At 38.4% G+C, this 14,471-nt stretch overlaps 1 protein-coding gene across 9 annotated transcripts in view; it reads left to right on the top strand.

Moving 5' to 3' along the window:
- CNOT4 (CCR4-NOT transcription complex subunit 4) overlaps positions 1 to 14,471 on the top strand; it is a 72,680-nt gene that overhangs the window by 53,485 nt on the left and 4,724 nt on the right. For all 9 annotated transcript variants that reach the window (XM_027452772.3, XM_027452775.3, XM_027452743.3 and 6 more), the window contains 3 exons: positions 238 to 295; positions 578 to 827; positions 2,573 to 3,070. In XM_027452772.3, coding sequence (XP_027308573.1) covers positions 238 to 295; positions 578 to 827; positions 2,573 to 3,070 — 806 coding nt within the window. The remainder of the gene's footprint in view (positions 1 to 237; positions 296 to 577; positions 828 to 2,572; positions 3,071 to 14,471) is intronic.

The following is a 14,471-nucleotide window of genomic DNA, read 5'->3' as shown; positions in this document are numbered from 1 at the left end:
ACAGGGGAATCAACAAGCAGAGTGGAAAGTGGTGGGAAGAAATACTGTGGCAAATTTTTAATCACAAATATTCCAATAAAGTCTAATAAATACTGGACTTTTTTCCTTATCTCTCCCAATTTAATTTTGGTTTGTTTTTCTTTCAAGGTTTTTCTATAACTACAAAATCAAATGTTGAAGTTCACGTTAAATACTTCAATGACTTACTGACTTTTTTCCCCCCTCCCACTTTTGCAGCCCTATCGACAAACCTTCAGATTCCCTCAGTATAGGAAATGGTGACAGCTCCCAGCAGGTAAGACAAAGATAAATGCTGTGAATGTAAGAATTGAGTTTGTTTGGCTTGGTACAACTTGTAGTTTCAGAAGGAAATACTTTCTGAAGTATTGTATGACTTCAGTTGAAACAAAAACATGCTACTGCTGAATTGCTTTAGCGTTAAACCTTGTACTGAGCTATATATTAACTAAAGGAAATGTTGCCAATAACTATGAAGATTTTTTTCAACTGTTAGTGAAGAATATTTTATATATAAATGCTCATGACCTAATTGTCTGTCTTCCTTCCTTGCCTGTAGATAACAAACAGTGACACACCTTCACCACCGCCTGGTTTAACAAAACCCAATCCAGTCATACCCATCAGTTCATCTAATCACAGTGCACGGTCCCCTTTTGAAGGGGCTGTAACAGAATCACAGTCGCTCTTCTCTGACAACTTTCGGCACCCGAACCCCATCCCTAGTGGGCTTCCTCCATTCCCCAGCTCTCCACAGACTTCAAATGACTGGCCTACAGCACCAGAACCACAGAGCCTCTTCACATCAGGTACACACACCTCTGTACCCAGCTTCCACTGTTCTATATTGGTTCCTTTTTGCAGCTGATGCACTGTAGAACCAAAAAGTCTAGGATATGCTTTATATAACTTTCCACCACTTCCCAAATGTTTAAAATGTTTTTCTACAGTACAAGTGAATTACACTGACATAATAATTTCTTCTAAAAGAAGCTTTACAGAACTTTCAAACTGCATGGCTAAATTTTCGAAGTGCTTTAGTTTTTCTTAGCCATGTGTCTGCTTAAGTAATAGGATGAGTGACATGTATTGTACACTACAGATTTGTTATTAAAATTAATCTGTTTATAATCTGCAATTCCAATATCAGAAGCTGTGCAGTGGAATTCCACATGTTCTTTAGTATCCTGCATAGTTATCTGAAGCTGCCTAATCTTTCTGAAGTGAGGTTGCATACATTCAGAAAAGATGGAAGTACTGTTAATTGCAGCAATTGAAAGATACAAAATACCACTTTACATGAATGAAACATCATTTTAGGAGTACTGATATAGTCTTGGGAGTGGTTATCATTTATAGGGTTTCCAAATTAGAAACATAAGGGATGTGTTTGAAAATTAAACAAAACAAGATCAGTAATAAATAGAATGTAATGATGCTTTGGGATAGAATAGCATTTTACTTACCGGCTAATCTTCTAATGTTCATCTCCTTCTCGAGGTCATAATCCTGTTTGTAAATAATATTACCAGGAAAATTACCAGCTGTTAAAGTACTATATGTACCAGTTTTGTGAGGATTAAGTAGCAGTGGGAGACAACTTCCAGGTGGTTTCTTTCATAATTAATACAAAATATATGGCTGCTATTAAAGTAAAAGTATGATGGACAGGGGTTTTTGTCTGTCTACCAACACTTTTAATCTGATAATGAAATTGTAGGTTTGTTTTCTGAGAGGATGCTAGACTTAATTTTACGGTACCTAAGGCAGCAGTCCAGGTTCCCTGCCAGCAGAGGGAGTTGTTGTAAGTGACAGTACCTTGTACTCATCAGCTTTCTTCGCTACAATTTTTAAGAAAAAATGTGGTGAAAATAGATCAGCGTTCTCTGAACCTGAGCTAAGAAACTTAAACAGTATAATACAATGAAGTGCCAACTGCAAGTGCAGGGAAGACCAACTCTTCTGCCATGCTGCTTAAGAATATTTGTCAATATCTTGTAATGAAGTTCATTATTTCCTTTGTTTAATCGAAGCACATACATCAGAATTTGGCTTTTTGTCATAATAGCAGGTGCCGTGTTTTAACCACTGCTCAAACGTATCTGAGAGGGAATACCCCCACCCCCAGTTCTTTGCACAGCACAGTTGAGGCACAGTGTTAATGTTTAAAGAGAAATACTGAACTGAATAACAACTTTAAACTCTGGCCACACTTCTCTCCAGTAATTTGGGTGGAAAGAACGTCCTAATGTTTGGTTTCTTTCTACTCTGCTTTTACTGAAGAATGCTTATTTCACAAAAGCTTTTGTGCAGTCAGAGCAGTTCTGTAATAAAACTACTACTTGCTAGTTCTACCACTTCAGCTTAAGTAGAAATCTATTACAGTCTGGTCTGAAAATGGATTTCCAAGCTGATAAAATGGTGTGTGTCTTCGGGGAATTTACAAAGAAATATTGTATGAAAGATAAAACTGGCAACATAAATTACACTGAGGCTGAGATTTTTGTATGAGCAAATACTAATTCTTGTTCTAAATCTTATTCTTCTCCAACAGAAACTATACCAGTATCTTCCTCCACAGACTGGCAAGCGGCTTTTGGGTTTGGTTCCTCCAAACAGCAAGAGGACGACTTAGGGTTTGACCCCTTTGACATCACCCGTAAAGCCTTAGCAGACCTGATTGAGAAGGAACTGTCAGTCCAAGACCAACCTTCCCTTTCGCCCACATCTCTTCAGAACCCTACCCCACACACTACAACTGCCAAAGGGCCAGGCTCTGGATTTCTGCATCCTGCTGCACCCGCAAATGCCAACTCTCTCAGTAGCACCTTTCCACTCATGCCACAGAGGTTCCCACAGTTTCAACAGCATCGAGCAGTTTACAACTCCTTCAGTTTTCCAGGCCAAGCAGCTCGCTATCCTTGGATGACCTTCCCACGCAATAGCATCATGCACTTGAACCACACAGCAAATCCCACCTCAAATAGTAATTTCTTGGACTTGAATCTCCCACCACAACACAGCACAGGTCTGGGAGGGATCCCTATATCAGGTAGGTGAATCAGGACAGCCGTGAATATGACTTAATGCATACTTTCAGTTTCTGAGTCAGGACAGGAAAAGGTAATAGCCAGCTACAAGTGGTAGAACTGTCTCTCAACTGCCATACTAGGCTTATGAAGAGAGGGAGGAACATCATTTTCAGTAGACCCTCTCCATTTAAAAAAAAAAAAAAAATATCTGGATGTTTAGCCTTGTAATATTGAGCTTTATAAGGAAGGTGGAGTATTCTGTGCCCGCTTAATTTTGTGCCAAAATAGACTGGTATTTTGGTTCTTCAGTCTTGCCAAACTGGCTTTCCTTAAGGGTAGGCCATGAAAGTAAATCATGACTTCTGTGTTGGTGTGAGGTGCTGACCAAAATTACTGAAACTGCAAAAATGTAATGATTTGTGCCGCATGTCTTGGCTGGGGTTGTTCCCTCTTGTGCGTAACCAAATGGATGCATAGTAAAACGTTCAGTGCTGTTCATTTCTGTACTTCAGATGGCCTTAGTATCACATATTACTCTTTCACTGAATGGATGCTTGTAATGTTTGTAAGAGGCTTCATCCTGATTGTAAGGCTTGTGATGTTGGAGGAAAATAAATGTGCAATCAGGTCGTTTGCTGCCCTGAATTAGCTGAGAGGCTCCTGCAGCAAGCTTTACAACTAAGGAGCTAACTTTGACAATAATTGTTCTGATTAAAACTTCATTTCTAGAATTTGTAAATCCTTCTGCAGCTCCTATATGGCTTGGCCCACCCAAAAATTATTTTTCTATTGTATTAGGTTTATAAGTAATTGCAGAAACTCTAAGTTCTTTGTAGTCTTGAGATGAAGAAAACTGTCTTGAGATGTTGCCAATGGTAGTTTCTTTGGGTGGGGTTTGAAGTACTAGGTTTTCTGTAAGGAGGTGACCTAGAACAAGTCACTTTGGTTTTGATGCTCTAGTGCAAGAGCTAATTCTGGCTGTTCCCTTGTTCTTTGTCCTCTTTGGAGGCTTGTTGAAGCTGTGGTACTGCCCTAGAGTTGTCTGATTCATAGTATAACTATTTTGTCCAGATGACAAATGCAAGTAGTTCAAAGTCTTTATGCTAGCAGTGACAAAGATTTAAAACAAAAATGGGGGTGGGAAAGAGTTGACGTTGAGTCAAAAATGTAGCACCTATAGCACTGCAGATTGTTGCTCTCTCTCCCCTAAACTGCAGAGAACTTAACAGGACATTTTCTTGTCTTTACTGCTGAATTGTAAAACCCTCCTCATCAAGGGCCTGGTAACAGTACCCTCTCATGGATTAAGAGCACAGGAAGATCCTTCAGTGTTGAAAACTGATCTGTTTGCAATGTAGATTATTCTCAAGTTTGACAAAGTATTTTTTTTAAAAAAGGCATTATTTTAATTGCCTTTGACAGTTTGAAAGTAGAAGGCTTGGTACTCCTGAAGAGCCAGTTGTATGCTCTGGCTGATGCACACAGCCCATGTCACGTGCTTTTCCCATATGCTTTAAGGCAACAGAGATGGTACTTGAACGTATCCTTTTTTGTATACAACTGCTAGAACCAATTAATCTCAAAATACTTCTGGCAGATACAGTGCTAAGAACAGAAAGCAAACATCTGCTGTAGTCTCTATGGAAAGTTCCTTTGAGTTGGTTTTAAACTTGTCATAGAAAACACTGTTGCCTAGTTCACAATTTGATAGCATTAGTAGCTGCTATGCAAATGCTTTTCAGCTGATCTGCATGTCAGTTCCGATGTACCTTGAAAAAAAGTGATCTGTGTGAATACAGATTACTCTTTTTTCCTTTTCCTGTTGTCAAAAATCAGCTGAAGTGTCCAGTAGGTCTGGTATTGCTTGTGCTAGTTCGTGGACTTTGTACTACTTGTATAGTGTTTAGTGTCTTGGGTTTCCTGCAGTGATTCTAACTACTTCAGAAATACAGTTTGGAAATCAGGAGGTGCCCTCATGCCTCTTCTGATATGTTGACTTGCTAGTTTCGAATTCATTGAATTCATTTTCAAAACTGTATCTAGTGCACAAGCTTCACAACAAAGTGTTTTGTGAAAGGGCAATGCCTGTTCTTTACGCTCGTTTTTAATCTCCCAGTAGCAGGTATGTAATTGTAGGACTTCCCTAGTTTCCTTACTTGATTTATGGATTCAGGGAGGCAAGTGGCATACGAGTAAAGAAACCATGTAGGCATGACTTTTGTTAGTGGTTTATAACAGACTCTAGCTGGTGTAGAAAGGCTTTCTGTATCACTATAGCCATTTAGCAGTATGGAGGAATTAGCTGCAGTATATCTGAAGCTCCTGTTAGCTTTGTTCTTAGTCTGTATGAAGGTAGTTTAGAAAATGTCATCAGCTTGGCTGTTTCAGATATAACAGCAAAAGAAACGGAGTGTAAACAAAACCTTCACGTTGTTTTCTAGCAGAGACTCTAGTGCTGTCAAAGTTGCATGTTTGCTGAGAGATCTCATCAATATTTTTTTTTTTTTACAAACCATAAAAGACCATAAATTCCTAAAGCAGATGGTACTGGACAAGCCATTTAAAAAAAAAAAAAAACAAAAACAAAAAAAAAACATTTCTTCTGTGCATCATTCTGCCTGCTGTGTTTAACCAACCCTTTTCAACTTTTCCACTCAATTTATGTGAAAACAAGCAGCCCTTAAACTCTTCAAAATAAATTGTTTTCAAAGTTAGTAAGCTACTTCCTAGGCTTTCTAAGTCCCAACTTTAGTTGGTTTCACTTAAGTGTATTTGTGTTTTTGAAGCTTGTATGAAAAAAGAAATGTCTTCTGAACTCCTGCTGCTTCTGTTTTATGTACACATTGCTATTCCCATGAATGTGAAGTACTTGTATTTGACATGTTAAATGAAATATTTTAAAGGTGCCTTTTTGTCTAGTTTCAAATCAGATCTGTGCTGTATTTCTAATTCTATAGCTCCAAGTAGAGCTATTTGGCAATGCATGCTAGATTTAAATGGAAGGGCACAGGTGCTACCTAAATGAGAGCTTAAAACATTTAAAAAATAATTTATGTGGAGCATGGTAGCCTGTTTCTCAGTGGTAGTACTTACTAAACTTACTCTGCTGCTACCAGTGAAGTGACACAATTGATTTCATAGTAAAATTATGCATATACTTGAAATTTGCCATATCCATCAGACATGACGTTGTCCCCAATCTATTTCAATGAACTTTTTATTTGACTAATTCACGAATGATTTGTCCTTCCTTCCTGTCCATCCAGTATAACTTTGTAAACTGTAGTAAATGTAACATGGTTTCATTGTAAGGGCCATTTTAGGCTTTAGTGGAATGGGTTATATGGATTACTGTGTAAATATACCTCAGGATAAAAGTTCAGTGCCTTCTTTCTGGACAGCATGGATGTTGCTAAAAGCAATCTTACCCTGGATGGTGTGGGGAGGGGCTCTCCTTTATGCTGCAGATAATGACTAAGGAAAGGTGCACCAACAGCACCATGAGTATATGTGTGCCTTTTTTTAATATTACTGCAGGCTATCAGAAAGCTTTGATAGTTGATACACTGTCATCTTTGCTACCTTACCTGGTTTGATGGTCTAAAACAATATAGTATTGGGTCACAGAATAGAGTAGGGCTCTGTGTTTTGAGACAGATGATACAATGAGATGCATGGCTATAAATAATGGGAAAATGAAAAATAGTTTAGTGGGTGTTTGGTAGGCATGGATTTTATTACGTAGAAAAAATACAGGAAAAAAAAGCTAAAAGTAGAAAAAAGCTGTAAATTGGCTAACCTTTCCTGAGAATTTTATGCAATACGTGAGTAAAATTTTTGAAACATTGGCTCTTGTTTCATATATTAATTGCATAATTATTATGAATTCTATTCCAAATTAGGAGAAAATGTAATTGTAAAAACTTCTCAATTCAGTTACAATGAGATGGCTTAATTCTAACTTTTCCAGGACTAAAGGGTACATAACATTGTGTGTATATCTGTTCCACAGATACTAAAAATGTACGATACTTGAAATAGTCAAGTGGATATAGAGACAGTTAGGAAGCATAAAGACTTAAACCCTGTCTCTAGCAGTATCAGTGCAACTTAAACAGTGCTGTCTCATGTCCCTTTATTTTGTTGCAGTGCTTGAAAGAACATTTTGTCACGCTTTTCCTCTTGGTCTGACAATGTGAAAGGTTTAATGCCAGTTTTAAGTTAAGTATAGGTGCTCATACACTTAAGAGTAAGATGCATTAGGCCATTAATTTTGTGTTCTAAGCCTTTAAAGAAGACTGCTTGCTCCCTTGATGGTCTTCGGTGACGTTTGGCTTTCTGTCAAGCCAAAGCACTGCAGCTTCATGTTGTCTTTTCTTTGCTCCTGATAAGATCTATGGCTGCCTGTAGCTGAAGCCTTTATCTGATTAGGTGTAAATATTGAAAACAGTGAATCTGTTGAAAATCTGAACTGAAGCAACTAATTGTTTAAGTGCTGGGTTTGGCATCTCCAAAGGCCTGCATCCTTCCAGAGCACAGAGCAGCTGCTTTCTGAAATCGATGATATGCCAATGTCAAGATTGCTGCTTGCTTGAAAGTAGAGGACTGAACACTGCTTTTAAATTGTTGTATAATGTCCAGCATTGTTTTTACTGACCATTACAGAGATCCTGTGTGCTGCTTTTGTCAGCAAATACGATGCCATTCTTGGTCTAATCTCTGCCATTGAATATTCTGCTCTTCTCATTGCTTCTTATGCCCAAGGTATCCAATATCTTGTCATGGGGGTTCTTGGGCCTTTTCCAAAACAAGCTGGGAGAAGGGGAAATCCTTTATTCCTGTGTGCGTTCCCCACCCCTGAAAGTCAGAGCTTACTTATAAGCTCTGGCTCTTCCTCCCTTTATTTCCAGTCCTGATTAATTTTGTATTTCACTAGTGAAGAGGTGAAATGCTCAGCACCATATGTAACAAATTCAACTGGAAACAAATTTTTGGCTTGCTTGCTTCTCTTACTCCAGAGGTGCAAGGAGGTATTTTTAATGCTGCTAGGTTTAAAATATAGTGTATGGAAGTGAGATTTCTGATTTATTTTTAAAATATTAAATCTGTAGCCAATTTTAAATCACATGGTTTAAAGCCTGCTGTGAATATTCCTTATCATACCTCTGTTACCTTGTTCATCAATTCCCATATACTTTATGCATTCACTAGTAAGTCCTGTCTTCCGTAGCAACGTAATCTTGTCATTCTTTTTGAAAACTTCATCCCCAGCACCTATCCTTCAAGTCTTGCCATTTCTCCATCTGTCTTAAAGTCTCATTTGACCTCCCCCTGCCTCGGTGCCTTTGGTGTTGATATAGCAACTGTTTTAAAATCCTATGGAATTTTTCTTAAGATTGTACAGGAGATACTGTTCCAAATAAAGCTTACTGTATAAATACCTATTCTTTCATCTCTATGTGCTTGGTTCAAGCTCTTATTAAATTTTTGAAAATGTTTAATCCTAAGATTATTAGGGATGGCAGTTAAGGACAGGCATCCTGCTTTTTTTGCCTATTTTTTAAAATGTCTAATTTTACTTTGAAAGAAAAATGTGACGATGTAAATATAAAAATAAAAATCCTCCAACTTTTCTTGGCTGCAGCACATCAGAGGAATGACTAATCACGTTAACATAGCTAGACTCCAAGCAAATGCTATGTTGGCTGAAATTGTCCCGTGTGGCTCACCTAATTTGCACCCTGGCCCATCAGTCCTGACAGCTTTCAGGTAACTCCCCAACAAGAAGCAGGGGAAGCAGACACGGGGAAGGAGTTTCAAGTCAGCCCTTCCTGACTGTTCTGTGTCCCTAGTAGTCTCACCAAAGAAGCTTCAGCTGCATGAGCGCTGTGGCCTTTGCCTGTATTTTAGGGATGGTAGACTGAATTTATTGCATGAAAGCAAGAACTTTTCACTATTAAACTATTTAAGAGCAGCTCACCAAACGTTTTAAAAGCTGTATCAAACAAGTAGTGGTGTCAAATGAGGCCACATCTTGGGAATGGACTTGAAACTTCAAATCTTTCTGGGTCAAGTCGATTTTACAAATTCTAATTATGACTGAGTTTTAACAAAAAGCACACAGTTCATAAGCTTTCTACATAAATGTGTTTCTAAGTAAATCAACTTGAATAGCCACTGAGAAAAGTTGAGCATAATTTCAAAAAAAAAATTGTAGTAGTGCAGGAATGTAAGTGAAATACCCTAAAGAAACAACAGCAATTAAAAGAACGGTGTTATGCGAAGTGTTTTCCTTAAGAATGACACCACATCTCTCTTGGGGGAAAAAAATCTGATCTTTTCCCTGCTTTGTCATCTCTGTTCCTTCCCTGTCACAGCCTCGGTTGAACTTTAGCTTGTTCCCAAAGATACTAATTTAAAAACTATACCTACATGTATGTATATTTATATTTAAAGTGGGTCATCTCTGTTGGAAAATACTATTTAGTAATCAGAATTACGGTCATGATGGGGGGTTTGTTTTTCTTTAGGTTTCTTGAACCTTCTCACAGAATGAAATACATATACACCTCAGCCGTAATGGTTGTATACATGGAGAGATTAAAAATGTGCCTGTAACTTCTTAATGTATGCATGTACTGTACTAATGCTGTTCTCACAGCCTTGGTCAGTGGATTGGTTAAGAATTCCTGGAATCCTGAATTTTTAACTGTATAGCCTGTATAGCCTCTTGCTAATTATTGATCATGACATTGAAGATCAGTTTTCTTTACCAGTTCTAGTTACTGTATTGACCATGGGGAATATCCCATGTTTTGTTATATACTTACATATGCGTGTACCACAAGTACATGTAAAGGATTTTCATTTGAGGTCAAAGCCTTTTTTTTTACTGACAGTTAGGATAACCTAGTAAGATTGAAATCTGATGCATAAACTAAGGGTAAGCAGTAAGTATACTTAAGTGAAAATTGTTTTTTTTCCCTCAGGTAAATGGAAATTGTATGTCTTCCGGGTTTCTAAGTCCAGTTTTCCATGTGTAGGATTCTTCATTGCAGTGCCTTTAACAGTCTTGATGAGCTCAGTTTAGGTTTACATTAAGATTTGGTATTATCAGTGATGAGAATTGCATTTAGTCTTATGAGATCTATTCTTGGATGAGGAATTAGCTCACACGAAAAGGATATTTACTGACTAAAGTGGAAGTACTACAGAATGTCATTATTGCAGGTAGGACAGTGGACCCCAACTTGATTGAGGTCCTACACTGGAATCCTATATACTGTCAGCAATAAATAATTAAAAAGTAATAAAAATGCTGGAATAGTCCGGGATACTCTGGAAACATCTGATTTGAAGTCAGCATGTTTTTCAAAGTGAGCGAGAATCTTGATTTGAAATTTTCTTAGGGCTTAGAATTAGGTGGCTGGCTGCTATAATTATATATTAGATTTGGTCTCTTGAACTGTGGTAAGTACAAGTCAGTCACAAGGGCAGAATACTAATACAAAATTGCTTTTCTCAAACCTGATTTAAGTTCTGACACTGCACATACAAGTAAATATGAATCTTCCTATTGAATATCTGTCTTAATAGTTACTTAGTCAAAGAAAGCTTAAAGGTTATACTGTCAGACCTTCAGCAGAAAGGAAAATTATTTGAAGGAGAAAAAACTTTTCTAAAATGTATAGTTTAGAAATCAATATATTCCTCTTGTACTTGATAGTTTGGTTTACTGGTATCTTTAAAAAAAAAAAGTGTAGTTTAAGTGAAAAAGAGTGCCTTTCTGATTTACATGACAACTATTAAATTGGGTAGATTTGGGATTAATATAACCATAGAAATCAATGTGGTATCGAGATAAAAGCTGCCTTACTTGCATTACTTCAAAGTTCAGAGTAGAGTAGTGCTCTTTATTACCAAATCCAATTTTGTGTCTGTGTACATGTATTGCTCTTTCCCTCACTCTTTGAGTTCGTGACCGTAAGACTTTCCTGTGAAACCTGCTCTGGGGAATGATATTTAGAAAGCTGTTTTCCTCGATCACCAACTTGCTTCTGGTGCTTAGAGAATGTCTGTGAGGCATTTACATGTTTTCCTTAGCAGCTTTATTTTCCAGTACTCCTGTCACTTCGTATCTCCGTTACATGAAGTGGCTACTTGTATTCCTGATGAGCAGTGCTGCTGTTCAAATGTGGACAGATTCAATCTTACTCTGACAGTGATGTTTTCAGGCTATCATGAATCTGTGTGCCACTTTGGCATTTAGTTTAAGCATTGTACGTTTCCTAGAAATCACAAACACAGAATCAATGAAGTCTGAGAGTGAAATCCTTCAGACCACAGCAGTATGAGCAGAATTTTACTCACTCAATTTCATGAGCAAACAAGCTCACTTGTATTAAAGTGACACAGGTATGGTTTTATCATCACTGTTCTGATGATGATAGAGACTTTGAATGAAAGGTTTTTGAATTTCTCTAGTGTTATGGGAATCACTTCATTTTAGGATGGAGCAAAATGTCCTCTCCTCTCTCCCCCTACAGAGTGAAATATTGGACGTATTTTTGCAAAAGAGAAATGCCAATAGTAGAGGGGAGTCTTGAGCTGAAAATGAAGAAGCCCTTATCACTTCAGAACAGGTTAAGGAGCTGTTTCATGGAAAGCACAGGCTACCTGTGGTATCTGTTAAAATAGTAGCACAGAGTGCAGGCTGGGACTAATAGGGATGTCATACCAAGGGTATGCTTTGGTGGTGGCCATGCTTAGCTCTGATCAAGTAGGGAAAAACTGGTGAACTCCTTCAGGTCCTCTTTCCTGTTCCTTTTTTTTTTTCCTGTCCTGGGCCCAGCTTTGTAAATCTGGTTGTTTTGCCAAGGCTTCAAAACTGTTACTGTACAGTGTCCTTGAAGCTTTCATAAGGGCCTCCTAACAGGTCATTGCAGTGGGTATTCTGGTCCTGAGCACACCTTGGTGTTCTGTGCACTTCCGTTCCTAACTTGGGCAGTTACACAACACTGTGAAGAGGTTTATTTTTCTGTCATACAGTGGTTTCCCTCTGAATTTCTTCTGCTTATTTGAGGCTTTTCTGTAGCACTGTTGTGTGCCTCAGTCACACACGTGGCATACTGATGGGTTCTTCAAAAATAAACAAACAGTTGCAACCCAGATTTGCAGGACTGTTTGCTCTCCAGCAGGACCAGAACAGTTAGGACTCCTGGCATAAAGATATTTAAGTTTTATGCAATTAGTACAATCAGGCTCTTATATTAGCTTGGAATATAATTTTGGCAAAGAACTGCACTTGCTTTACATTCATGTAATGTGATGGTCTTGTGATCTTTGTTAGTTATTTAAGAATGCGCTGATTGAGCCTTGATACAGACTTGATCATAGTCTCGTATTGGAATTAGGACAAAGATTGGAAAGGGTCCAGTCTTTGTAGGACGTCGATTTCAGTGGGTTTGCCTCCCACCAAATAAACTGGGAGATGTGCTATCCCATTGCCCTTGATATAAAAAAGATCAAGTGGGTAGCCAAATGTGAAATACCTTTTGTGTTTTAAATGGTCTGCATTGTAGTGTTGTCTGTCAGAACTCATGAAGTTGTGAAACTGACAGTTATGCAAGCTTCCTCCCAAGTACTGATTATGTATGATGAACCAATGCTTTTTTTGCTTGCCTATCATCCCCTTTACTGTCTCTTCCCCAAATACATGTCCTTCTACCTGATATGAAGGAACAACGTCAAAACATGTCAGATAAAAAAGGCAGCACAGTAAGACTAGCAGACTGGCTGCTAGGATGTCATGACGGGGCAGTGACTTCATTAACAAATCACGAAATCACCAGCTTTATACAGATCAGACTTCCCAGTCGTACGCTGTTTTAAAATAACTAAGTATTTTTGCTTTATGGTGGATGGATAAACAGGTTGTCTGTGGTGAAGCATTTCTCTTCCCCTTGTTGGCTCAGTTTAAGACAATTGTTAACTGTTAAAATTTAGGTACAAGCACTTCCATTCATGGTGACATGCTACATCAGAAACATGGAGGAGTTCAGTGCCAGAACTGTGGGGTCTGTTCACCTCTGGAAATGCAGGTTTCCATTAGAGCAGACAGGATTATGGAATGCACATTAAGAGAAAATTAAGTTTAATATAGTCTGTGATCTGTATCTGAGCCCTTTTTTGTGCAAATAGTGGCGCTTTCAGGGGAGCTTCACGAGGTAATTCTCTTGTCCGGGGGACCAGGCTAGGGGGTGGGAAGGGAGGAGGCTCTAAAATGCTTCCAGTTTATCTTGGTGTATAAAACCTTTTCATTTTTGTGAACTGTATTTGGACTCTGTTTTCCCACTGTCCCTTGACGTCCTGCTTTAAATTGGGGTGAGGCTGTTGAAGGAGACAACGTTTCCACTCTTTAGAGAGGCAAGGAGCAGTGTGTTGGTTCTTATGTTCATAGGTTATGGTGTCCAACCAAGAAGGCTGCTAGCCAGTTAAAAATTAAACCTATTTGGTAGCAGGGTGTAAAGTTGGCAAAGATGACTTAAAAATGTCTTTTAGTAGATCTGTAGTAATGGGAAGATACCCATTTGTTTATAAACACAGTACTAGCTTTATGGTCAAGCATGAACTTGGTTAACAAAAAGAATGAACTTGCTGAGAGTCTTATTTACTTTCTGCAGGTGGAGGAAGTACTTTGCATTTTCACTTAGACTCATGTTTAAAACTTGTCAGACTCCAGCACAGGCATGCTGAGCTAACTGTGTGGTTTGAGTCTTGCTGGGTGGTACCCTGAGATTGCTCAGGTGCTGATTTACATCAGGGTGCTATGTAACTGGCTGTCCTAGCTGGTCGCAGCCAGTAACTGTGCAGTCAGAGTAGTGCAGGAGGCGTTGTAGGGCTTTGCAATCTCTGCTGATCCCATCTACCCTTACCCGTCAATGCTTGTAACCCCTTCCCAAATGCCATATTGCAAGAGTAATTGCTGCATCTCTCCTTGGAGGCTGTGAGTCTGAGGAAGCTGAGCAACTTTGTTTGCTCATATTTGTTTGTTGGCCGGTTTGTTTTTTATAGTGCTTCTATTAGGTAAGCCAGAAGACTGTTACAGGCACCTGAGTGATGTGGTGCTTGCTTTTTCTTTATCAGAGCAGTATTTTATTTTTTTTTTCATAGCTTGCTTTTTAGTCACATAAAACACAGCTGTCTGGGAAAGTAGCATCTTTTGGAGTTTTCTCATTTGCTTGTACCTAGGAGCATGAGATTTCAATAAATTAAAAATATATAAATGTTGAATTCTTTTAGGACTTTGATCTCTTGCATTCTGTGATTGTAAGTGGATTTTGTACTGACAGTTGAGATAAAGGACAGTTCTCCTGTGTCTGTCTTGTCTTCTGTTACAGTAAATGCTAATGGTACACTGTG

Source organism: Anas platyrhynchos, chromosome 1 (assembly GCF_047663525.1).
Source record: "Anas platyrhynchos isolate ZD024472 breed Pekin duck chromosome 1, IASCAAS_PekinDuck_T2T, whole genome shotgun sequence".
Classification (NCBI taxonomy): Eukaryota; Metazoa; Chordata; class Aves; order Anseriformes; family Anatidae; genus Anas; species Anas platyrhynchos.
This window is presented reverse-complemented; position numbering and strand designations above follow the sequence as displayed.